Genomic DNA, 25,684 nt, shown 5'->3' with positions numbered 1-25,684 from the left:
TCACAAACATAGTTGACAGGGTGGGAAGGAGGAAGTCCTGCATGCTCTATATTACTTCCTTAAAGATAGCCCGGATTCAGCAACTACTACAATGGTCTGTTAAAATAGCATCCTGTCATATCCAGCTTTATAAACAGAACGATGATAATACACAATGAAGGAGAGAATAAAAACATCTATTCCAGAATCAACTTTCACTAGTTAATATCATGTTTTAATTGTATGTGTTTCACTTGCTTTTATAGGCTTTTATTGATATACTGTTTGCAATGTCTTGATTTTTTTTTTAAAAAATCACCTCAGCAGACTTTAGTGGCCAGTGACACACTGAGGTAAATAAATGCATGCATTCACATACCTTTCCTCTACTCTAACAATCATGATCTTTCAGATCAAGATCATTATCCCTGGACCAAGCCTTAACACTTTTGGAGAAACCCTTCTGAATGAAGTTCACTTTCAAATGCAATCTAACAGCCTGTGTAATTATAGTAGTCTATTACTAATATATTATAGTAATAGCACCTAGGCTTATTTACCGTTTTACAGTGCTTTTATAGCCCTCTCTAAGCAGTTTACAGAGTCAGCCTGTTGCCCCTAACAATCTGACTCTTCATTTTACCAACCTGAAAAAGAGGGAAGGTTGAGTCAACCTTGAGCCTGGTGACATCTGAACTGCCAAATTGCAAGAAGTCGGCAGTCAGCAGAAGTAGCCTGCAGTACTGCACTCTAACCACTGCGCCACCGTGGCTCATAGTGGTACATCATTACCATGTAATGGTAATCTCATACAAAGTAAAAGAGTTCACTTGTTTTTAAAGCTAAATGCTTTAAAAGCTTACCTCACTCCAGCTTCCATAGGCCCACTGAGGGCAAGGTCCCGATTCGCAAGACCTTAGCTCATCTGGTTTCATCCTTGCATCACAATTATCAGCAGCATATCCATTTTCATCCTGGCATACGACTACTCGACGTTGAAATCCACCAGCACAGGTACTTGAGCACTATAAAATGTAATTGTCACAGGCTCAGGATGTTTACTATAGGTTGTTGCTCCTGTTTCATCCTTGCTATAAATCCAGATCTCTTAAGCGTATAAAAGCTTTTGTGTCTTTTTTGCTACTAGCAGCAGTGATAATATCAACGTTAGTAGCAATAACAATAAAAATGTCAAAATATACATTTACAACAAGCAGGTAAAAACTTCCTTTTCTGATGGGGAAATAACTACCCTCTCAGATTTTGTGGAATGTCCCCTTTAGGTCTTTGTCTCATACTGGACAACCTGTCACTTTTCTGAACTAAACTCCCACTATTTACAATCTAAACTCCGACATGGCTTCATTCAGAAAGTCGAATTGAGTTCACCTTCTGATTAACTCATAGAACTATGAATCTATGTCAGTGGTTTTTCAAACTTGGTGACTTTAAAGAAACTGGGAATTCTGGGTCTTGAAGCCCACACCTCTTAAAGTTCTCAAGTTTGAAAAACACTAAGACACGCAACACAAACAATAGATACAATAGAGAAAAGCAATAAAATGCTTGCAGATTCTTGTAGAATTATGTGATTTTTCTCCTCTTCTCCTTGTAGCAATTCATATATCCTTACAAGTCTACTTTAGAGGGCTGGCTAATGTCCTGGAACAGACTTTAAAGTGTGGCAGCAATTGCAATGGGAAAGGAAGTCCTTTCCCTTCTGTTAGTAGAAAAAGCTTCTCTTAATGCCAAAACAAAACTGGATTCTACCCAATAATTAATTCACTTCATGTATTTCTATCTTGTCCTCATCTCCACCTTACAATAGACAAGGCAGAAGGTTTATTGGTAAGAGAACTGGAGTTACGGATTGAAGTAGAGGTGGGTTCCTACCGGTTCAGCCCGGTTCGGCCAAGTAGGTAGTAACTTGGCCTGCCACGCCCCTGAACCAGTTCTATCATCGGCGCTGCCATCTTGATTTTTGGTTCTGCGCAGGCGCAGAACAATCTTCACTGCAAAAATGTTATTTTTTCCTTTTCTAACGTTGTGTGCATGCACAGACTTTTTTAGGTGCAAATGCACACGCGGGTCGAACCGGCAGTAATGCCGCCAGCAACCCACCCCTGGATTGAAGTGAAACCTGTCTAGGATGGGAGATTAGTTGCACAATTATAGCTAGATGCAAACGTTCCCTAGCTGGCAAGGTTTGATGCCAGTTATCTAAATCTTGACTACTGCAATAGGTTCTATGTGGGGCTTCCGCTGAAAAGTGCCTGGAATTTGCACTTGGTTCAAAATGATGCTAGCCAGTGTAAAGTACAACGAGTGACAGTAGCAAAAGATCGTTGCCACCTGTCAATTATCTATGATAACAATATAAGGATAGTGTTGGAAAGTCACTTGTAAATCCTCTGACCAAGGATTTTGATTGGTATCATTTCTATTATTCTTTGTTTCACTGATTCAGAAACCATACGATGCCAATCACTATGTCTTCTCCATCTTTCCATGTTCTTGGGAACACTTTAGTTTTCTGGGGAGGTGGGAGAGAAGAAGGAATGCAAACTCCTTAAAATCTTGAATCTTTGTAGCATAGAGAAACCAGTCTGGGATAGCTGAACGTTTATTTTATTGGCATGGGGAACGAGGAGTGTTATATAGCAGGTTATAGCTAGTGTAGAACCCGATTAACAAGGGGACAAAAAAGCTTCAACAACCCAGAAACTACTTACTGCTCCCCATGGTCCAGTTCGCCACTGGTTGCCTCCATGTCCATGACCTTGATTTCGGTTTGGGTGCCCTCCTCGATTGTTTTTTTGATGATAGTCAGGATAAGGAAAAGGATTAGCGGGCCTGTTACCCGGGTTGATCTGCTGACACGATGGCATAGAGCAGTCCTGCTCTGTCGCAAGGATATCTTCGGCATCGCACTCATTTCTATCGATACTCTGGTCATTGTAATCTACGCAGAGTATTTGCCTGGTCACCTTACCTTGCCCACAAGTTACAGAGCACTACATTAATAAGGAGAGAAGAGAGAGAATAGCTGGCCATAGCCTTAAGATAGATTTTGAGAAATAACAATAGCACTTAGACTTATATACCACTTCTCAGTGCTTTACAGCCCTATCTAAGTCAGCCTATTGCCCTCAAGAATCTGGCTCCTCATTTTACCCACCTTGGAAGTTAACCTTGAGCCTGGTGAAACTCAAACTGCCAAATTGCAGGCAGGCGGCAGTAGTAGACTGCAGTACTGCACTCTACCCACTGCACCACTGTGGCTCATATACACACAAACAAAAAATAAATACAAAGAACCAACAACAACCCAAACAAATCCTCATGCATATAAACCTATTTTAAGTAGGTTTAGAAGTTTCACTAAAGTGGATTCAACAGATCTCATTTTTTATTGCTTTAGCAGCTTATAAATCTGCCTTCCATTTAAGTCAGAATAATTGCATCTAGTTCTTTGGGTATAGGTACCATGTTCCCCCGAAAATAAGACAGGGTCTTATTTTATTTTGATCCCCAAAATAAGCACTTGGTCTTATTTTTGGGGAGGACTTATTATTTTTGAAGTGTAGGAGACCCTTAACTGTGGCCCACAGATAAGCTTATCCAGAGAGGACCAGTCATTCTGTCTCTGTTTCAGGTACACTCTTGCCAGCCCTAACATCGCTGGACCTGCCACTCTTTTTGCGGCCACCACTAAGAGAAGGGGCGCGGTAGCTAGGGTTTGCGCATGGATGGCAGGTGCATGTGGGGCACGTTCCCCCTCTTTCTCCCTCAGAAAATGGTAGGGACTGGCTGCACAGGCATTTAAATATTTTAGGGGATGTCTTATTATCTGGGGAGGTCTTATTTTCTGGAAAACAGGGTATTTGCCATCCCTGAATACCTGGTCCTTTTAACCAGAGATGGATGCCAGGTATGGACTAGCTCCAGCTTCACTATGTATTAATCTGATCATTGGTAAAACCATCTTGGCTATGTTCCAACAAGGGTACTTGCTACATTATGAAAGAAGAGCTGCTATGACGCCCAAAAACGATGTGTGCTTTGTCTTCCAAATCTTCTCCTCTTAATGGTGAATTATACATGTTCATCAGAGGATCAACGGACAAATATTTGGCATATTTAAACAAGGAAGTTGCTTACTGAGCTCCATTCCAAGGCTTTCCACCGGCCACAGGATATTACAAGACACGCTTCAGTTGCTGATGGTTTTGGAAGATGGAAACAGGCAGGTTCATCAGCCACAGAGCCATAATCATCACGACAGCTGACATACCTCATCCTGGTGCCTTTCCCACAGGTAGCAGAACACTAGAGAAGATCGACAAGAATGCCTCTGAAGAAGCGGATTCCTTTGACAAGCGTATCATAATCTTTTCATACAGTAGATAGGGTTAATTATCAAGGGAAATAAATAAAATAAATTGATAAATTTTAACATACAGAAGTCCAGGATCCAAATCTCCACTGGGTTCTGTGACTGCTTTGCTTGGTTTCTGGGCTGCTAGGATGGAGACGACATGGCACTGTTTCACAGTCCTATTTCATAAATAAGAACGTTACAAAAATAAATACAGTATCAGATAACTGATATTACAAATATTTTGTTACAGTTTAGGGATTACACTACTGCAAATGATAAGAGATTAAAATATTAGATTCCCTCCCTGTCCAGATACAAATATAACTGACTCATCTTCTATTAAAAGTGGATGTATCCAGTATATCTGGAAAATCATAAAATATAAATATATATTATATATGCACGCATATATGTAGGACATGGACAGGCTGAGCCCAAGGGAGGGTTCAAACGCATCCTCAGCTTCGAGTCTTTTCACACCCACAAGTGATCTAAGTCCATCCCACCTAAAATTGAATCTACCCCTAATTTGCTTTGATTGTTAGTAGTTCAGATTATTGTAGAGAGCTTAAACTTGCAATAAACCTTTTTATTCATTTGAACTGCCTGGCTTTCTTGATTTTCCGTGCTTGACAATATATAAATTATTACTAGTTTTATTGTATTAGGTAACACCTCTCTGGGAATCTAAACCATGGTGGTATATAATACAAACAATTTAGATAAGAATATGTTGCTAATATTGATTTTTTCCCCTCAGTATCAAAATGCATCAGAAAAAACATGCTTTATATGTACTGCAAGTGGTTTCTAGCCCGTTTCACATCACAGACACTGGAATTTATTTCAATAATTATTCAAATGATGAGACGGAATTAGGAATTAAATCAGTTAATGACAAACAAGGAGAGCATGAAGAAAGAAAATTCTAAATGGCGCTTTTGAACAAGCACAGATTTACCAAATAGATAAGATACTGTACCTACTTCAAATAAAAGAAAATCATGAGAAAATGATAAAGAAGAAGGAGCTAAAATATGATTTTAAACTGCAATAACAGCATCCTCATTTTCTTTGGATTGTTCTATTTAATATGGGCTGGTCCATTACATTGTTAATGCCTTCTTACATTTTAAGAATCACCCTACAGGCAGAAATCTTTAAATGTTATAAAATGATTAGAAAAATTGCACTAGGCTGAATTCTCCCATAAGCGCTCATTGCGCCTCATGGGTTTCTACCACTTTGCAAGAAAAGCCATTTTATCCGAGATAGTTGCATGCCCCTCCGTCAGTGGGAGATGGGCAGTTTATTAATTAATTAATTACACATTTTCAATGATGTTTCAATATTTGTACCTTGGGCTTGACAACTTGGGCTTGAAATGTAAAAAAAACCCCTCTGACATTACTGCATGTCTACTCTATCACCATACCACACCTACCTGTGTATCTGTTGGCTTGGTTGCAGCATTGCATTCATTATCATCTACTACAGAAATGTAGGCACCAACAACACATTTCACTGCCCTCATCTGATAGCCTTGCCCACAGGTTACTGTGCACTAGAGGGGAAAAAAATCCACAGATTTTTTAAAAAGGTCTGAATATATCGATTCTGCAAATAAATGTCCAAGGAAGTATAATCTTGGTAAGAATACAGAAAACCCGATGTCAATGTCTAAAGCGTTTCCATGAATATTATCAACTTGAGAAGGGGGGAAAATTCCATGGATACTTTTGGCTAGAGTAAAGTCTCATATTCTTGTAATTGGGATATGAATGCCCATGTCCAGAACCCTGCCGTAACATCTTGTTGGCGAATGTGATTGATGACTTAAGGCAGAGGGGAAGGGACACAGGGGTAAAGTTCAGATGCCATTAAGTGGGATTCAGTTTAGGCTCTGCAGAAGATCAAGCCAAGATGTTGATCCTAATAAATGAATGTTTTTTGTTTGAACTTTGTCTCGAGGCTCGTAAATTAATTAGGTCATCTCTTGGGAACTTCACACCTGACTTTTCTAGGTGAGAAAGGCTTTCCTATAACTATCTAATTGTACTAATGCCTTGCCTGATTCACAAAACTTTAAAGCAGTGGTGAAATTCAAAAATTTTTACTACCGGTTCTGTGGGCATGGCAGGGGAAGGATATTGAAAAATTTCCATTCCCACCCCACTCTGGGGCAAGCCAGAGGTGGCATTTGCCGGTTCTCCAAACTACTTAACATTTCTGCTACCGGTTCTCCAGAACCTGTCAGAACCTGTTGAATTTCACCCCTGCTATAAAGGGAAGGGGGAGTCTAAATGGAAGCCTTCTGTATTTTTCTATTTCTTCTTTGTTTAACATTTAAAAAAAATTAAAATGTGAAACCTGGAATAGTCACACAATTAATAGTGCTAGGAAATCTCTATCTGGAATCAACCATATAATATCAAATAAGACCTTTACCACAATATACATGAATGATTTCAGAAATTAAATTTCTCAAATATATAATTTGTCCTGCCCAATACAGGGAAGAGCCAGATTAAGGCACCAAGCTAGAAACTAGGAGACTGTGAATTCTAGTCCTGTCTGAGGCACAAAGCCAGCCAGAAGACTTTGGACTTGTCTCTCTCTCTCAGCCTTAGCAAGAAGGCAACTGCAAATCTACTTTTGAAATCTTGCCAAAACTGCAGGGATTTGATTAATTGAATAGAATTTACAATAAACAACAGTTCTTTCTACTGTTTCAATTATCTCTGCTTCCAATTACATCAAACGGTTAAAATATATTCCTTTCACTAGAATCCCAAATTCTTCAAATAAATGTGTGCAGTGATTTATGGATTAGAATGTCCTCCCCCTCCCATACTTATTTTCATGATGTTATCTCCCTTGAAGACCACACACTATATTCTTTGCAGGTTCAATCCATTTTCCAGATTACAGCATAGTTAAGTGTCAGGGTTTAAAAGGCCTTCTACCTGACGTGGAGCTTGACATAGATAGCTTGTCACATTTCTTCACCAAATGTGAAGTTAGAGAAATGAGGTGGAGAATTCTCTGACTTTCTCCAGGGAAGAAGAAATTTTCCAATCATTTCTCAAGGGTAAGGCTTCCATTTAGCAAGGACATACCAAAGTTACTAGAAAAAACCCAAAACACCGTAAGATGAATTTCCTTACTCTACTCTCTCAAGGGATTCGACTGAATTGTAGACAGTAACTTCTGGAAATGTCATAAGCAATGTCCCATCTTTCATTGTATGTCCGCTCCTTGCAACTTGTAAACCAACTAATGAGGACGTGAGAACCCCATATTCCGATGACAAGAATATCAAAGGAATTTTCTGCTTTAGAAATTCTTTCAAAATAAAAAAAAAACATCTTACATAAAACTGAATGAGAACTGTCAGAAAAAAACCCAAGAGGCTTTTTCTGGTTCTAGTCTCTGACCATTTTCATTCATTTAATTTTTATACTGCTTCAACTAAAAGTTATAGTTATAAACAGTCTGGACTGTTAGAATTAGGCTAAGGAACCTGCAGAGGTAATATTCAGCTGGTTCTTACCGGTTTGGGCGAACCGGCAGTGGTGGTTGCTGGAAGCTCCGCCCACTCGCCCCAATGTAATGCACGACCTTCTGCGCATGTGCAGAAGGCGGTGTGCATGCACAGAAGGTGGTGCACGCTCACATTTGCGAACCGGTAGCGAAGGTAAGTGAATCCTACCACTGGTAACCTGTAATCTGACTCAGTATAAATTCCTTTGTACTTTTTTTTAAAAATCAGGGCATGGAAGTAGATTACAGTTAAGAATTGTATCAAGAGCATGCTCTAACTCCTGTGAGGACCAAGTTAGCTATGATAGTTTAAAGAGATGACTCACTTCTTCAGCAATAGCATGAACCTGGCTTTCTCTTGGCAAGACAGTTACACATTGGATACAATTATGATCTGGTTATTAGAATACTGTGTTAACTCTGGGAAATTTTTTAAGTAGCCTTACCTTTCTTACCTGGAAATTATCAAAATAAAACTACAAAGAGTAGGAGTCACATACTCTTGGAGGAAAGGTGGCTTATAAATTAAAAACTATACAAATATTCAGGCAACTTGCACATATTTTTTTTCATTTCCCATTGTTCTAGGAAGCTATGAATATCCCAATTGGTTGCCATCATCATAATCACTGACATGTTATTATCATTAATTCAATACTTTGCTTTGCGTCTTGCTTGGTACCTTTTAGTTGTAGAACTAAACTTTTTTTTTTCTTGCAAAATGATTGACATATTTTGGAAAGAAACTAACAGAAGGAACAAATGGCTTCATGTACCTGGCCCCACAGTCCTACTTGCCACGCTGCACATTCTTGCTGCTGGCAGTCTTGCATGGAATCTGGTTTGGCCTCAAGATCACAAAGTCTGTCACTGATCCGATCTTCTCCAAATTGGCACCAGATTTGCCGATGCTTGTGCCCTTTTCCACAGGTTACCAAACACTGAAAGAAGAACACATCTACTTTAAGCTGGCCTCACTCGTTCAATGCCTTCTCTTCTCCAAAGGTTAATAAAGTGATACAAGAGTTTAAGGAAGGGAACAAACCTGGCCACATCAAGGCTGAAATTAGCTCTTCTAACTTAAGATACATTGTTCAAAGTAAATTTTAGCCACTTACAGGGCAAATAAGTTCTACGAAGCCCCATTGGATCCATAAAGCAAAAGTTAAATCATTGTCATACCTATCTTCTCTTTATCTGTTTTATTATCTGATGCTAAATGAACGCTGGGACCCACTTTTCAAACTGAAAGGAAGCCTGCAGTAGCTTGTCTAATTCATTGTGCTAATGACAGAGGAAGACGTGAACAAAGTAAATCTGAACTGTGCATTAAGGAATGGAGATGTGAAGATCATATGATCCGAATAACCATTTTAGTGCAATTTCGCTGTGATTAAAATCACAGGTTTTTTTTTTAATGACCTTGTAATCCCTTGCATCAGGGTGGAGTCAGGGCAACTGAACGGAGCTGAGTGTTTACTGGCCAGATGTCTTTCTGTCGCCAATGCGGAGTTCTCGTAGCAGATATATTCTCATTGTGCCCAGAGAGAGAAATATCTGCTTCTACCTAGGATCGAGCTCACAGCCTCCTGATTGAGAGGCAAGAGCTCCACCACTAGGCCACCATATCACCGTGCGATTAAAATTACAGTATTAATGCAATATAACATTCTTACTTCTGACCAATCTCCTGTTTTCCAGTGTGGGCACGGGAGTTCGTTGCACCGTTGTGCTGTCACTTTTTCCTGCTGGCTGCATTTACTATCCTCCAAAACATCATTGAATGTATTCATGCAGACGGCTCGGCGCCTCTTTGTGCCACCACCGCAGCTCTTAGAGCACTTCAGGGAATAAAAGCGAAGTCAAAGTTAGAGACTACTACTACAAGGTCAGCTGAAAATGCCCACTCCTCCATATTCCAGGTTGGCATTTGATTGAGTTTTAAGTGTGTGTTTGTCGAAGAGTTCTTTACAAAAACAGCCAGGAATTTGTCCTTAGAAAATCCCAAATAGAAAGCACATGCTAATTATTGCTACCCTGACTCTCTCGACTGCCTATAAACTAGAGAAATTGTGCTGTATGTAATAATGGCTAATAATTGCTAGCGCATACATTTAGCACATCCCAGTAGTGCTAAAAATAGCTACTCTTAAAAAATAATAATAGGGGAATCCTTGAATCCTGCCACTATGGAAGAGGTGTCAAATTCAAGTCCTGCGGGACGGATCCCGTGGGGCCGCCATAGAAACAGCGAAGGACTGGCCCGCGGTATCTCTGCCAGTGAAAACGGAGCTTGCAAAGGTTGTGGGTGGCTGTCCCAAGCTCCATTTTACTGGCAGAGGGTAGCAGGAGGTTGTCGCATGCAAAAACAGAGCTCGGGCGCCTGTTTTTGCTGGCAGAGTACTCGGGCCACCACTCCTGACGTGAGTGATGTTGAGCTGGCCGGGCCCACCCTGGCCTCCCAAGGTCAAACACAACCCTGATGTAGCCCTCAGTGAAATCAAGTTTGACACCCCTGATCTATGCTCTTCATAGGCTGATAGCCCATACAAAGAATTGCCGTCCCTTCGTGGCAACTGTTTGGGTGATGCCTTTCATTTCTAAGCTCCTCATCAGCTAACTGGCTTTTAGGGTTAGAATTGCCATCTGAAAGAAGATTGGATCAAATCTTTTTAGGAGCGGTTGTTGAAAAAGTGATTGGCTTACAGCTCCAGGAGGGCCCTCTTTCAGTCAGGATTCAGGCCTACTTAAAGTAATGAGACAGTGCTGATTACATTATTGGGGTTATTGTTTATCCTTGGATGCTGGTGTTTTATATGTGGTAGGTTTTTGTGTTTTAATCATGAAAATCACTGAGATTCACTTGTGCAAGTTGGGTGGCTATAAAGATCAGATAAAGTATTCAGGCAAATAATGTAAAATACAAAATAAAATACGAGCAACCAGACAGGTGAAATAATAAATATTCCAGTTGTTAGGAAACATAATTCAGTGGCTTAAATCACTTCTGGTTTAAATATTACATTGAATCCTATTTCTTTTATGTAATATACATAAATGCTTTTGTTCCATTTTTTAATTTCCCTTTTTATTTTTTGCATATTAAAACAAACTTCCCCCATCTAATACTTTTCCCATTGTTTTTATTAAATAGAATCAATTTAGAGCAGTTAGTTAATTGAAAGATTGGTTATGCGGCATATAGTTAAAGGTAAAGGTTTTCCTGTACGTGCGTGCTAGTTGTTCCTGACTCTAGGGGTGGTGCTCATCTCCGTTTCAAAGCTGAAGAGCCAGCGCTGTCTGAAGACATCTCTGTGGTCATGTGGCCCGAATGATTAAATGCTAAAGGCACACGGAACACTGTTACCTTCCCACCAAAGGTGGTCCCTATTTTTCTACTTGCATTTTTACATGCTTTCGAACTGCTAGGATTGCAGAAACTGGGACAAGTAACGGGAGCTCACCCCGTTATGCAGCGCTAGGGATTCAAACTGCTGAACTGCCGACCTTCTGATCAACAAGCTCAGCATCTTAACCACTGAACCACCATGTCCCTTAGCTTAATGTAAAATGTAAGTTGTTTATACCACACACAGTTCTAATCATTTTGACTTCCTTTCATATCATTCTTCTCTCTCACTCACCTTGCATGCCCTACTGCTTTTATCCCATAAAGGATCAACTTACTTCAGTCCAGGCCGAGTATCGCCATCCTCCGGTGTTACAGTCTCCTGAACACTTTTCCCTAGTGTTTGGCTTGGATATGCCACTACAGTATCGGTCATCATACTTTTCAATTTTGCCTTCAAGCTTGCTGTACTTGGCACAGGAAATTTCCAAAGTTTTATAGCCCATTCCACATTGCACAGAGCATTCACTCTTTCTCACAATATGCCACCTATATATACAATCAAGAGCATCTGTTAGCCAAAGCAATCACGGCAAGAGGAAGCTCTTTAGATGGTCAAAAATGTGCCCGAGACAAAAAGCAAAAACAGAAGCAGGGGAAATAGGTAGCATAACTGTAAGCATGCTTCATTTTATTTTCATTTTATCCAAAACCATTTTATATTGAATTCATATTATTTGTGTAAATCTGAATTTGAGTCAATGCATGGCATGTACTTCCAAGTGATTAAGATATAGACAACAATATGGGGGTTTATAAGGTAGTGAACAGTTTGCATAGATAAGTAGAAGGTAAAATTGGGCTGTATTTGTGTTAGTCACATGCTAGCCAAAATGTGCCTAGAACTGCCCTTAGTGTTTAAAAAAAAAAGCTGCAAGGGGCGAAGGTGTGACTGAGATTAATAATCTAGTTTCTCTGATTTACTAAAAATGTTATATGAAAGCCTCAAATCACCAGCCAGGCTCCAAAAACCAAGAATTCAGGCTTTTTAAAGCAATGTCCTTTATTCTTCTTCACCTATAGTAGGGGTGTCAAACTCGTGGCCTGCGGGCTGGATGCGTCACACATTGGCCATGCCCACTTTTAGCAGCCTGATCAATGAGGGCGAATCCATCCTAAGTTTCTTTCTCTGACTGTTAAGCAACTGTGGGTTCCCCCACCCCCCCGGAAAGTGAGGGAGGGAGTCTCCAGGAGAAGGAACCGAATTAAAAATAAAAGTAAATACACCATTTGGGATGAAACCGAAATGAGAAAATGCTGGAAAGAGAATTTGAGAGTCAGCTCTATAGGAATCACAAGGTTGAGGGATGGACTTGAAATGAATGCTACACATTTTGGCATCCAATTATAAGGATGTAAGTGTAGACAGTAAAATTGCAGAAATGTTATAATGTGCATGTTTACTGATTAGCTGTTCAACTTGTTTAACATATGTGAAGGCTGTATTTGTGCCTGTCTATTGGAAGAATGCTCTATGAAGATGTTCATTTTGCAAGGTAGTATAGACAAAGCGCACACTTGGGAGTAGTAGCTTTCTCTATTGTGATGTGACACTAGTAGAAACTTTCAATCCTGAATACATTCCCCCCCCCCTCATTCAGCCCTCCCAGGAAAATCAGACAGGAAATATAACTAGATGACTTGATTCTGCTTTATTGTAAGGCCGCATTAACAAAATCTTGCAAGTCTGAAAGTACAAATTTCCTGCTGTCACTTTTAGCAGCCTGATCAATGAGGGTGAATCCATCCTAAGTTTCTTTCTCTGATTGTTAAGCAACTGTGGGTCCCTCTCCCTTTCATCTGGTGCTCCCTGGAATACCAGGAACAATGCAAGAGGTGACAATGTGCAATGTAGCTAGATGAAGCTGGAAATGCAAGCCAGCCTGACAGCTTTGCAGCCCGAGCAAACTCTTGATGAGAATCAACTGAATAAGAAAGGCTTGGCTCGAGAGTGGCTCATTATAGCTGCTCTTACTTTGTCGTTAAAACCTAGGACAAAAAACATGACAACAATCCAGCCACCTCCACTTATTTCTAGAAGCAACGCCTACTGCTAAAGCACCCATATGGTCAACTACTGTTGTACTGTTACTTTCTGGCAGACTTTGAGTGTACTAACTTTTTGCGCTACAGACCCCAACTTTTGCAGTCTTCTCTTTTGAGAAGGCAGGCAGAAACAAAGGGGTGATTCACATGTACTTAGAAAAGCAACGATTTTGAATACTAACCAGATCATCCCCGAAATAAAAGCTCTTACAATTTACCAATTTTCAAATGCTTTTAAAAGAAAGGTTCTGTCCTGGATAAATTGGACAATTTTGTGGCTGGAATTGTGGTTGCCAAATGAATACAGATTCCCCACCCCATCCCCTTTTTTAAAATAGTATTGGGAATGGAGAGAGCAAAAGGTGTTTATTTTATGGAGCTTAGTGTTCTGAAACAAGAACTTTCTTCTATGATCTATCGAGCTGTGATCTTGGGCAGAGAGAATGGGAAAAAACCTAAAATATGGAACCCTTATCATCCTTTCAAATAAAAGGCACCTGGCAATCTTCAGCATATTCCTTCAGCTACAATTTTCGGAACCCTTTTTCTATTGTTTTAGCAGTAAGAAGATGACAACCTAAATGACTACTTGCTGCTACCAATTAATTTTTCTATGGTGCTAAATTTAAAATGGGTTATTTTTATTTGCTATCTATACCACCCAATAACAATCAGAAAAATTACAGGACAATGACCAACTAGAAATTGGCAGCAATATCAATCCCATAAATCCAAAGTTCAAAGAGTGAAAAAATATATGAAAATGAGCAGAGCAGATCCAGTCAGGTCTGACTGCTGCCAAAATTTCATAACTCTTGATGTCATCGCTAAGAAGCCCAGGTGACAAGATGATCACTGGCCCAAGAGATACCCAGATTGGCCCTGGATCTGGCAGAAGGGGATGCTGCGGATCTCATCGGTAAAGGAATTCTGGCTGGTAGGGTCCAAGAGAAATGCCATTTTTGCCATGGCTCCCATCCTCTGGAACATTGTGCCCCTTGGTCCACCCCCATCTTCAAGGCCTCCCAAATCTCAGTCAATCTCTAGATCTGCTGGGGTATTCCACATTAGAGGTGGTAAGTGGACTACCGTGCTTCCCAAAAATAAGACAAGGTCTTATTTTCTTTTGACCCCCTGAAATAAGCACTTGGCCTTGTTTTCGGGGAGGTCTTATTATTTGTGAGGTGCAGGAGGCAGTGAGTGTGTCACCACATGGCTGCTGCTGTGTTGCAATATTTTTGGCGATGGCTTATTTTCGGGGGAGGGCTTATTTTAGCGCTTGCGCTCAAAAGCCCGATTGGGCTTATTATCCGGGGAGGTCTTATTTTCAGGGAAACAGGGTAGGAAGAAGATTCCCGTCTCCACCCCAGTGTATTTTAGTTTTTAACCTGTTTAATCCCTATTTTAATATTTAATATTTTAATGTTTCTAGCTCTGGTTTTAGGACATTGTAAGCTGCCCAGAGTCACATGACAGTGAGATGGGCGGTATATAAATGTCATAAATAAATAATTAAACAAGGCTGAGGGGAAACTAGCAGAGAAGACAAGAAATAGTATAAGAAATAATTGGCATTCGGTTGTCCCATGCAATGTGCATTCTTTGGGATTATGAACTTTGCGTACTCTCTAATATGAGATGAAAAAGAATAGTATTCTTAAAGGCTCCAATTGTTTGATGGCAATTGTTTTGCCTATGAGTGAGCGAGGTTCCTATTAATGCAATTTAAAAATGTGTGCGCAGGGAGAATAGAAATCATGTCCAACCTATCATTAGAGTCAGGCACAGTCTCAGCAGGAAGGTCTAATTATCATAAAAAGGGTAGAAAATGGTTAGTCATTTAATGGATTTTGACTATCAAAGAAAGGGAAATGCACTTCTGGGATTTCCTATTACATGTGAAAAATATCTTGGCGGATTTTCAGGACTATGCACTTTGATTAGGGAAGGGGGAAAATGGCCTCACCCCCGCCCCGGTTATTCTCATTAATCACCGAACAGCCCCAAATACTTTTTTTTTTCCTGAGGGAGGGTGAGAAGCACGAAATAATAGAAAATTGTGGAAGAAAGGAAGTGTTTAAACACCCACATTCCAGACCCCTTTCATTTTAAAAACAAAAGCCACCTAATCCCCTCCCTATTTCATGGCTGAGGCAAATCCAGATTGTCAATGGAGGCTCACCCACAGCTTGTGGGGCACATGTGGGCCTCAGGTGCTCCTTTGGGGGAGGGACATGCATTGTTTGAGAGAGGCTCATCTCCTTTTTCTGCTGTGCAGTTTGCTGTTAGATGTGGATAAACTAATGATTGCAGAAAAGGGAGAAACAACCATCTGCAAAGTTACTGAGAGGGAACGGCAGGAGGCTTCCCAAAGAATGAATGAGCATTCACAAGATCATTGTTACCTTCTTGGCATTACCATCAGGGGAGTAGGAATCTAGACGATGATAGGGTAAGGGGAGCAAGGGAATGGTTAAACCATTCTAAACTACAGTACGCTACAGAAAGAGAACAGATGGGTGTGTACATACATGTATACAATAGGTAAAACCAAGAGCCAAAACCACTGAATTCCTAATCAAATCAACCAATCTAGAAATGGCAAGTGCTTCCTTCATTCATAAGTGTGGCACAAATGCCACCTTCATCTTCACTGTTGCACCCCCCAGTCCAGTGCCACTGGTATACAGTAATATACCACCTTTGAAGCTAGAGCAGTGTTTCTCAACTTTGGTCACTTCAACTCCCAGAATTCCCCAGCCAGCATGCTCTAATTCCCTTTTCAACCTATGTGAGTTAGTAACTAGCTTCATCTCTAATAGCATTAAAATACAGTAAGTGAATACCTTGAGTACAAAAAAGCGAGCCAGGACATGGGCAAACCAGAAGGTTTAATGGAATTGAAGTATCTACAAATACAACTTTTGTGATCAAAAGTGGAAGAGCGTTTGCCAAAGCAATAATACAACCTTACTAAATTTTATTGTAATTTCAGAGAAAGTATTATCTTATTCGGTGCAATGCCCAGTCTTCATAAGTGTGTTCTGGGGAGGCTTAAGTAGGGCCATTGTTACTATCTAAACTCATGATTTTGCTATAATTAATTGTTGTTTAATTTGATTTTTTTGCCACTTAAACATTTTATTATGATTATTTCTTTTAAAACTGAATTTTGCTTGAGATGCTTTTAGTTGCCCCAAAGATTCTTATCACTAATAAAATATTAACATCTATGAGATTACACAGCAATGTACTTTCCTTTAAGTTTAGGCTGACTCCACAGGAAATGGAAGTTATATAGAACAAACAGTTATGCTGTTAATGCTCAATGGTGGTAAAATTGTGGATTTACTGCAACCAGCACCAGAAGGCAAGACAAGAAACAATGGATGGAAACTATTCAAGAAGAGAAGCAACCTGGAATTAAGGAGAATTCCTAATAGTGATTACAATCTTGTCTTCAGAAGTTTTAAGTGCTTCATCACTGGAAGTTTTTAAGAAAAGACTGGACAGCCACCTATCTGAAATGGTATACCGTGTTTTCCCCAAAATAAGACAGGGTGTTATTTCTCCCCCCCCCCAAATAAGCACTTGGCCTTATTTTCAGGGAGGTCTTATTATTTTTGAGGTGCAGGAGGCAGTAAGCATAGTCACTTTATGGCTGTTGCTGTGTTGCAATATTTTCGGGGACGGCTTATTATCTGGAGAGGTCTTATTTTCAGGAAAATGGGGTAGGATCTCCCGGTTGTCCAGGCAATTGGACTCGGAGACCTCCAGGGTCCCTTCCAGCTCTATTCTGATTGATTGAACCCAAAAGGAAAGATGTTCCTTGTACAGATGTTTCTTCACATACAACCCCAACTGGGATCAGAATTTCCATTGATAAGCAAGACAGTTGTTCGGTGAGTCCTGTCTGATTTTATGACCTTTTTCTTGGTCACAGTTGTTAAGCAAATTACTGGAGTTGATAAGTGATAGTAGTTAAGCAAGCATTTCCTCCATTGACTTTGATTGTCGAAAGTTGATTAGGAAGATCAGAAATGGTGATCTCATGACCATCAACTGTCAAAATGCTTGCCAGTTGTCAAGTGCCCAAATTTTGATCACATGACTTTGGGGATGCTATGATGGTTCTAAGTGCAAGAAGGTCGTAAGTCACTTTTTAAAGGGCTATTATATCTTCAAATAATGGCTAATGAATGGTTGTAAGACTTGTATTACTTTTAAAATTTAAATTCATCACTCATCATTTTAGCAATTGTCTATCCACTGCAGGATGAATGCCTTTTTGTGCATATTTTTAGTCAATAAGGTGCTGAGCCTTTTGTTGTTGTTTTTTGGCCAATTGGCCATACAATTTACATTATGGGGACTAAAACAATGGAATCCACAGCTCTAAGATTGCCTTACCTTAATTCACAATTTAAATTACACAGCTCTGTCACTGGATCAGGTTGGGAAATTTTATCACATCTTTGGTCAGATACCATGAGCTGATCGGATTCCCGGGTGCAAATTCGTTTTCTTTTTCGTTCTCCTGAAAAGGATGAAACAAATGGAATTACAATTACATAAAGGGTCAAGAACTCATTTTTTCCCATACACATGTTCCAAAGTAGGCCTATATTTAGATAGGTTCTAAATATTGTTTATGCCCTTCCTAAACAATTTACATTGGCTAACTGCAAGGAACTGAAACACCAGGATATCTGAAGTTTATTCTTCAAAACCTGGCTATATTTGAGAACTTCTTTTAAAATTGCTTCTTGAGGTAACTGAGGCTTACTCCACTCTCCCATGTTTCATTTGCAAATAGATCCTACATGAGGGGATTCCAAAATCAAGCATTTTGGACATAGAGGCTTCAAGTCCCTCCCACCCTTAAGACAATGTGCAATTAATTTGTGTACTTATGTTAAATTATAATGGGGGTTGGAAGGACATCTACTGCTGTGTATGAACATAACACAGAGCTTGATCCATAGACATTGACTGCAGGTATGATTATTCAATTTGCTACTGTGTTTCCTTGAAAATTAGACAGAGTCTTATTTTCTTTTGACCCCCCCCCCCAAAATAAGCGCTTGGCCTTATTTTCGGGGAGGTCTTATTATTTTTGAGGTGCAGGAGGCGGTGAGCATGGTCACCTCATAGCTGCTGCTGTGTTGCAATATTTTTGGGGAGGGCTTATTTTAGCACATGCGTTCAAAAGCCCAATTGGGCTTATTATCTGGTAAGGTCTTATTTTCAGGGAAACAGGGTAGGTTTCAGTAGGTTTAAATAGCTATGTGCTCTTTTCTTTGTCTTTTGTTTCATTAAGGGCAGAATAATGAGAAAGAAATAACAGTTCCGTTCCTCTCTACCAACTGCCCATTGGAATGACCGCTTCACCCAAATTAATATTTGTATAATTTATGCAATTCTTCCTGGCGGAAGGTGTTGTGCAGAAGCATACACCAAAATCTCTCAGCCAACATTTTTTTCCCCTTTGCATCAATGATAGTAGAGTTTGTGGAGTCAAGCCTCACCCTTAGCAGCCACATTCCATCTGGCATTAGAAAGATATCTGTCTACAATAGACTTTTCAGAGTTCCTATCTGAAATTGATTGGCCGGAAAATAGCAGAAAACATCTTTGCTGTCTGCTGGAGTTCTGCATACAAATTCCCTCCCACTTGTGTGAAAAAAGGGATGAGGATGAGAACTCTATTCCCACGGTTAGCTGCTGCTGAGACAACAACTAGCTCGGGAATATTTGCCTGCTGTTTTGCGCTATTCCTTCATTATTACTTCCTGGAATATTGAACTTGAGGTACCAGGTCTGCTATGCAAAACTCCACCAGATGGCAACAGAGAGTCAAAGGTTTTCACATCTCTTTGCTGCCATGTCTAGAGGTCATCTGAGTTTTACAGTCTGCATATGCTAGTCCTACCACACTATCATATTTCTTGAAGGCATGGGGAAGCCTGGCAGGGTGTACTGGATCCCAGACCGATTATCTCACTATATTTAGGCCACTGTTACTGTGAATACAGGCATCTAATACAAACTGTAATAATGAAAAGGGAAGAAATATTCAGCATAAAAGTCACAGTGCAAATCCTGGCCTTTGGTATTTGCATCCAAAAGTCCTAAAGTCTGCATTACAATGGACATTTTCCATTAGCTCCTCTCTGCAATTTTCACACTCCCTCCCCCTTCCCGCCTCAAACGGTTGCCTCCACTGTGAACTAGGGAACAAGTAATTCATACATGGAAAACCTTAGATAATTTTTGACGCATCCAGTTCTCAGAAACTTAGTTTACTTCCTCGGTTATAATAAGTGAGCTATTAACCGTTTTTCCCAGACCCCGGGACAGTGGTGGGACTTAAGCTGGTATCCTATTGAACATGAAAAAAGAAGGAGCAACTCGTGCTTTGAAAATAAAAGCATAACTTGAATCTGAGAGAAAAGCCTACCCAGAAGATCAGTTTCCAAGGAAAAAAGTAAAGCCAGGGAAGCTAAATTAATTGCAATACAGACCCAGAATTTGTAGCACTGCAAGACTGGTGGAACATGTACTTAATCAGTAAAATTTTGGACCTGTTAGGAACAGACAATCAAGGAGAACATATCTGAAGATCGATCTGGTTACTTCCTTGGCCTTTCTCATACATCCTAACATTACCCATTCCAGTAATATTAATTTATCCTACAACTACTGCTAGTAACCGGGCGTTGCAGGGGTATTTATTTATAGGGAGAAAATGTCTAAACCAAATGTAATTTCTAATGTTGGATTCTCCCCCTTACCAGAGGGAGCCCCCTTGTGGAGTACTGTTGAAGCCGTTACCATGGCAACTCCACTGTACAGTAAAGTCATTTTACAGCAGTACAGTAGAAGCCATTTGAAGTCACACTAGGCTGTATCGTAACAGAACACACCCACCGAGGGATGTGAAGGGTGTTTTATTCCCACAGTATTTGTTTCTAGAGAGTAAGTCATCTGTGTACCAAGTTTGGTTGAAATTCCTCAAGGCTTTCCAGAGTTATGCTAGAACACACAGAGAAACATACAGAGCCATTTATATATCTGAGATTTTTGGCTCTAGACGGGTATAGTCATTGTGATCTAGGAAAGGAAGACTTAGCCTTGGAAAAAATGTTCATCAACCCATTGCATAATGTAGGGCAAAATCACTGTTTCTCAGTTTCAATTCCCCATCTATAAAGCTGTAATAAAAGCTACTGGTTTTAGAGATTGAAATGGGTTTCTCGGGTTTGTTAACTTAATTTCAACTTGGAGCAAATTTCTCTAGCAGTAAGTTATTCCGCTGAAAGGGACTATTCATGCCAGTCAGCCATTACATTGTCTTGGACAGAAAGGGCTACGAAAGTTTAATCAGAGCAGTAAAATCTTTCTAGGTCTGCTGGTTGCCTAGGTCAGTTGGGACTTATTCCTTGACTTTGACTCTTGCCGCCACAGCAGCAAGATACAGCCCCAATTTGATATTCAGACATTAATAGTGAAAGTGAAACTATAAGGACACAGCACTATGCACATTCATGGCAAAAAAAGTCATAAAATCAGTTGTAAGTTAGACAATGTGTTTCATAGCCTTTGCTATTACTCTGTCTTGAGTAACATAAGTGAAGCCAACTTAATGTAGAGTTGTTGTTTTCTTTGATGTCTTAAGAGTCAGTGTTGACCCTGGCGACTGCCTGGATTTACTTGGTAGGATTTCAGAAATGGCTTCTCCTTGTCTGCTTCCTAAATCTGAGAGAGAAGTATTCCCAAATCACCCAGTTGGACTTGTACCTAAGAACTCATCATCTCCTGGCTTCTAGACTGGTGTTAACCACCCCACCAAACTAGTTCTAATGTAGAGCGGGTGGTCATAATTTTGAGGTAAATATTGCCTCAAGTCAGCCTAAAGTACTAAGAAGGGTCTTAATAGTGTGAGCAGCTTAAAAGACAGCATCCATCATCCTGCTACAGCTTTTGGAAATGTAAAGTTTGAATTATTTTTCAAATCCTTTTAAAGCCACGTACCTTGGCAGAGTTTACTGCAGGGCTGCCAAGGTCCATAGACATTCCAATAAAACTGCTGGGGTTTATCTTCAATGGGGATATTGAATGTGTATCGAACATCAGGGTTATATAAATTACCCACTGATAAAACCTGAGAGAAAAAAAGATAGCATCAAGGGAGGAACTGTCCTATTTCATCTACATAAACATTAAAATACAGCAACATATATTTGATTCTCTTTTAGAAAAAGATATTTTTTTTACCTGAAGAACTATTTCTTGATCAATGCGGTAAGTAGAATTGATTCGTTCAATGGGAGTGTCTGAGCCACTGTATTCTATGACAGCATTTCCAATTTTGATTTCCTTCTTAAACATACTGACAACATAGTCTCCATTTAATATGAAGCCCTCATTGCTTGACAACGCTATGTTTGCAAAGATAAACAAAAAAAAATGAATCAAAGTAATTTTCTTATATACACCAAGAAGGATATTACAGTGCATTTAGTATCAATATTGATTTATTTAATTTACTTCTAGACAACATAATGATTGTGATTCTTCCGGCAGTGTAGAAATCAATTTATTTACATAATATAAATTATATAATTCAAAAAGCATCCTAATTAGAATAAATTAGAAAATCATAACCATAGTTGTGTTTTCCAGATTTCCCTCAATACCAAAAATCATAACCTGCAGAATTGTGCTTTTTAATGAACGAGATCACTCAGTTACTTTGGAATACTCTGCAACACTTTTCCAGGTATCCTTGAACTGTACCTATATTCAGAATAAGGATATGATATAATTCTGGAACAATATCTGTTATAGAACAAATTACATATTTTTTTTCCAGAATGGAAAAAATTCATTTTACCTGAATGTGATTTCAACAATAATCAGATCAAAATATAAGGCAGGCAGTTCTCGACTTATGACTGTAATGGAACCTGCCTATTAGAGGTAACTAACTGTAAGTAGTGACAGTTGTAAAGTGAGTCACCTATGCGAGTGACTTGATTTTACAATCTTTTTTGTGGTGGTTGTTAAGCAAATCTTGTGGTTGCTAAGGGAATCGATGGTTCATTATGGACAGATTTTGCTGAAAACAAAGTAAATTTCATCCCCCCCAAAAAAAAGTAATAAAGTGTTGTCATCCAACTGTAAATGTGAACTGGTTGCCAAGCACCCGAAATGCATGAAGAGGGATGGGCAGTCATTAGAACCTTGGAATAGAATTCTAAATACGCCTGGTGAGGTTCATCCTAACTTCAAATCATCATTAAGTGATTGGTTGTAAGTCAAGGACTTCCTGTAGGACAGGGCTGTCAAACGTCATCATATGACATATTGTGATTTTTTTTCTCAATTTTTTTTGTCAAACTCTGTGTGGCCAGCTTGTGACTCATTGACCTATGGGCTGTGAGTTTGACACCCCTGCTGTAGAAGAAAGTTATGTATCATTCTTAATTTTCAATGGCTCCTGGTGTGCCTGGGTGGAATGTAAAAGCTACTCTTTTTATATGATTTCAGACAACCTGTACAAATGAAGTTCTAACTTAGTGCCAACCCAGTAATAATAGTTTTTTTTAAAAGTTAATTTTAATAAGGAATTTGTAGAGTCTTCAAATGTAACTCTACCTATGGTACTTTCCCAATTCACTTCTGTTCATTCATAGTTGTAGTTGATAAATCAGCCAAAACCAATAAAAGGATTTCAATTCTCTCTCAGATTATTTTAATCTCAACTATCCAAGTTGGAACTTCAAGCACCTTATGAACTTGATTCTAGTGAAGAAATGTATCCCGTTTAGAGCCAGCTGTAGTCAACTTTGCCAACCAGCACACTTAATCCAGGATAAAACCAAGGAATCAATTAAAATCACAGGGGAAAGAGAAAAAAAATCTTTCGCCAGTATGAGCGGATACATTCCCAAATAGTAATCCAAATTGTAGGTATTATGTTTTCAGTGCAAAACCGGGCTACATTGTGGAAATTGGACCATGTTTCTTCAGAATTTAGACTGTACCCTCTGCAAGAGGATAATGGAGCTATATAGTCCCTTGTTCCAAATTGTTGGTTTGACAAACTCAAGTAATGTAACTAGGCCCAGTTAAATCAAAATAGCTTTATCCTCAAACATGCCGAACTGGTCATGGTAGACAATGTTGTTGTGATTCTAAGTGCCATAAAATTGGGCCTGGTTAACCAGATTCAGAATGAGTTTTTCTCAGTCTGCATTGAAGCATTTTGCTTCATGACTTAGTTGTACCATTTTCTACTATGAAAATTTGCCTCTTCAAAACCTTGGTGCATCTTATACTATGAAAAATGTGGTGAGTCATTTATTTGTGCAGAGTGCAATTAATTCCAAACTGAACTTACAAATGGAGAATTAGAAAGTCTTGTGTTATCTTTGACTTAAAACTATATATGAAATTATATACCAAAAGCTGAAGACTTCAAAGCTTAGATGAATAGTTTCCTTTCAATTCAGAAAACCATGCCTTCCTTTAAAATGTATTGTTTCCTGAATAACAGCAGCCTGCTGTTATTATGTAGTTAATTTCCTAACTTAAGTTTCTCACCTGTTTCTTATCACTGCCACTCTACTGCCCTAAGGGAGTGCTCAGTGGAGACTGAACAAGACTTCAAGAGATAAGACACAACTGATAGAGAATCCAGGCACGATCACATTCTATTCTATGTTTCTGTGGTGCCAGACGATAACGGCTAGACCAGATTTATGCTTACAATAGACCCAATTAAATTAATTAGACTTGAAATCATTAAAAATATGAAAACACTGAGCAGGATGAGAGATGAAATTCCTCCAAAACATCTAAGTATCAATGTCAGTTTTAATAACACAGGCCATTATAGAAGGCCTCATAGTCTTAACTGCATAAAAATGTAAATACACTGTATTGAAAGCTTCTATAGACATTTCAATTGAGGCACATTTGCTCCGTTCCAGATTTTGAAAGAAAGCTGAAGTACATTTCAAATCCAAAATAGAGAAAAATACAACAACATTCACTCTAAAGCAGAGTTGTCAAACTCGATTTCATTGAGGGCCACATCAATGAATCTCGGGGGGGGGGTGTACATGGCCAGGGGGCACGGCCAGCTTGACATCATTCATGTCAGGGCGCCTGTGGTACCCTGAGTGCTCTGCCAGTGAAAACGGGCTGCTGTGCTCTGTTTTCGGCTGGGATGGCTTCCTGCAACCCTCTACCAGTGAAACTGGAGCTCTGGCAGGCCATACACGGCCCTCATGAGCTCCATTTTCAACTGGGATGGCTTCCTGCAACCCCCTGCCAGCAAAAACTGGCTATCCCGTCAGGCCTGGGGATAGGATTACTCTCACCCCGCCCGAATGTTGAGTGAATGTTGTGTTTTTATGGTTAATTTTCTTTTAATCACGATTCTTTTCTTTTTAAGTCTTGTCTTGCACTCCCTTCCCTTCATTGTTGTAAGCCGCCCTGAGTCCCCTCAGGGAAAAGGGCGGCATATAAATTCCCAATAAAATCTAAAAATCTAAAAAAACAGAGCTTGGGGTGGATGCATGCGGTCCTCCCGAGCTCCATTTTCATTGGCAGAGACATTGCAGGCTGGTCCTTCACTGTTTCCAGGGCAGCCCGGTGGGCCAGATCTAAGCACCCAGTGGGCCGGATTCGGCCTGCGGGCCTTCCATGTGACACCCCTGCTTTAAAGCTACCTCAAATGAGTTTTTTTTTAAATGCAGGAAAAGGAAAGGATATAGACCTAGGCATCTGGACCATAGTACATACAATAGATAGAAGCGGGTTAATTCTACCCAATAAAATGCACCATGTATATGTGTATCCTTCATATGAAGTGATAATATCAATAAAAATGTCTAATTTTCTTCCCTCCCATCTGAATAGGGAGGGTGATGTGGCCAGTTATGGTACTATTAACACTTGACTAAATGGCCAGGTTTGTTAAAAAAAATGTTAATATGAGCCTAATACTAAAATGATACAGAAGGCCCAACCCAAGTAGTCCTTGACTTATAACCGATCACTTAATAACTATTCAAAGTTACATTTGGATTCTTATGACTTCTAGCCACACATACCCCATGCATCACTGCATTTTGGGTGTTTGGCAACTGGTACATTTACCACCATTTGCAGCATCCCATGGTCACATGATTGTGATTTATGACATTTTTTTGCCAGAAAACAGTGTTTGCTTCCAGTTTCTGCCCAAAAAATTGCCCCATAGTGAACAACAGGTTTGTTTAATGACCACGAAGTTTGCTTAACCACCACACTAT

The 25,684-nt window shown here is 39.6% G+C and overlaps 1 protein-coding gene across 2 annotated transcripts in view; it reads right to left on the bottom strand.

The window, feature by feature from the left end:
• ADAMTS9 (ADAM metallopeptidase with thrombospondin type 1 motif 9) overlaps positions 1–25,684 on the bottom strand; it is a 168,164-nt gene that overhangs the window by 67,021 nt on the left and 75,459 nt on the right. For both annotated transcript variants that reach the window (XM_032211696.1, XM_032211697.1), the window contains exons 17-27: positions 21,636–21,799; positions 21,393–21,522; positions 17,769–17,895; positions 11,591–11,801; positions 9,580–9,744; positions 8,680–8,844; positions 5,805–5,924; positions 4,441–4,536; positions 4,141–4,308; positions 2,712–2,993; positions 843–1,004 (exon numbers count right to left, since the gene is read on the bottom strand). In XM_032211696.1, coding sequence (XP_032067587.1) covers positions 843–1,004; positions 2,712–2,993; positions 4,141–4,308; positions 4,441–4,536; positions 5,805–5,924; positions 8,680–8,844; positions 9,580–9,744; positions 11,591–11,801; positions 17,769–17,895; positions 21,393–21,522; positions 21,636–21,799 — 1,790 coding nt within the window. The remainder of the gene's footprint in view (positions 1–842; positions 1,005–2,711; positions 2,994–4,140; positions 4,309–4,440; positions 4,537–5,804; positions 5,925–8,679; positions 8,845–9,579; positions 9,745–11,590; positions 11,802–17,768; positions 17,896–21,392; positions 21,523–21,635; positions 21,800–25,684) is intronic.

The sequence above is a fragment of the Thamnophis elegans genome, chromosome 2, assembly GCF_009769535.1.
Source record: "Thamnophis elegans isolate rThaEle1 chromosome 2, rThaEle1.pri, whole genome shotgun sequence".
Taxonomy (NCBI): Eukaryota; Metazoa; Chordata; class Lepidosauria; order Squamata; family Colubridae; genus Thamnophis; species Thamnophis elegans.
This window is presented reverse-complemented; position numbering and strand designations above follow the sequence as displayed.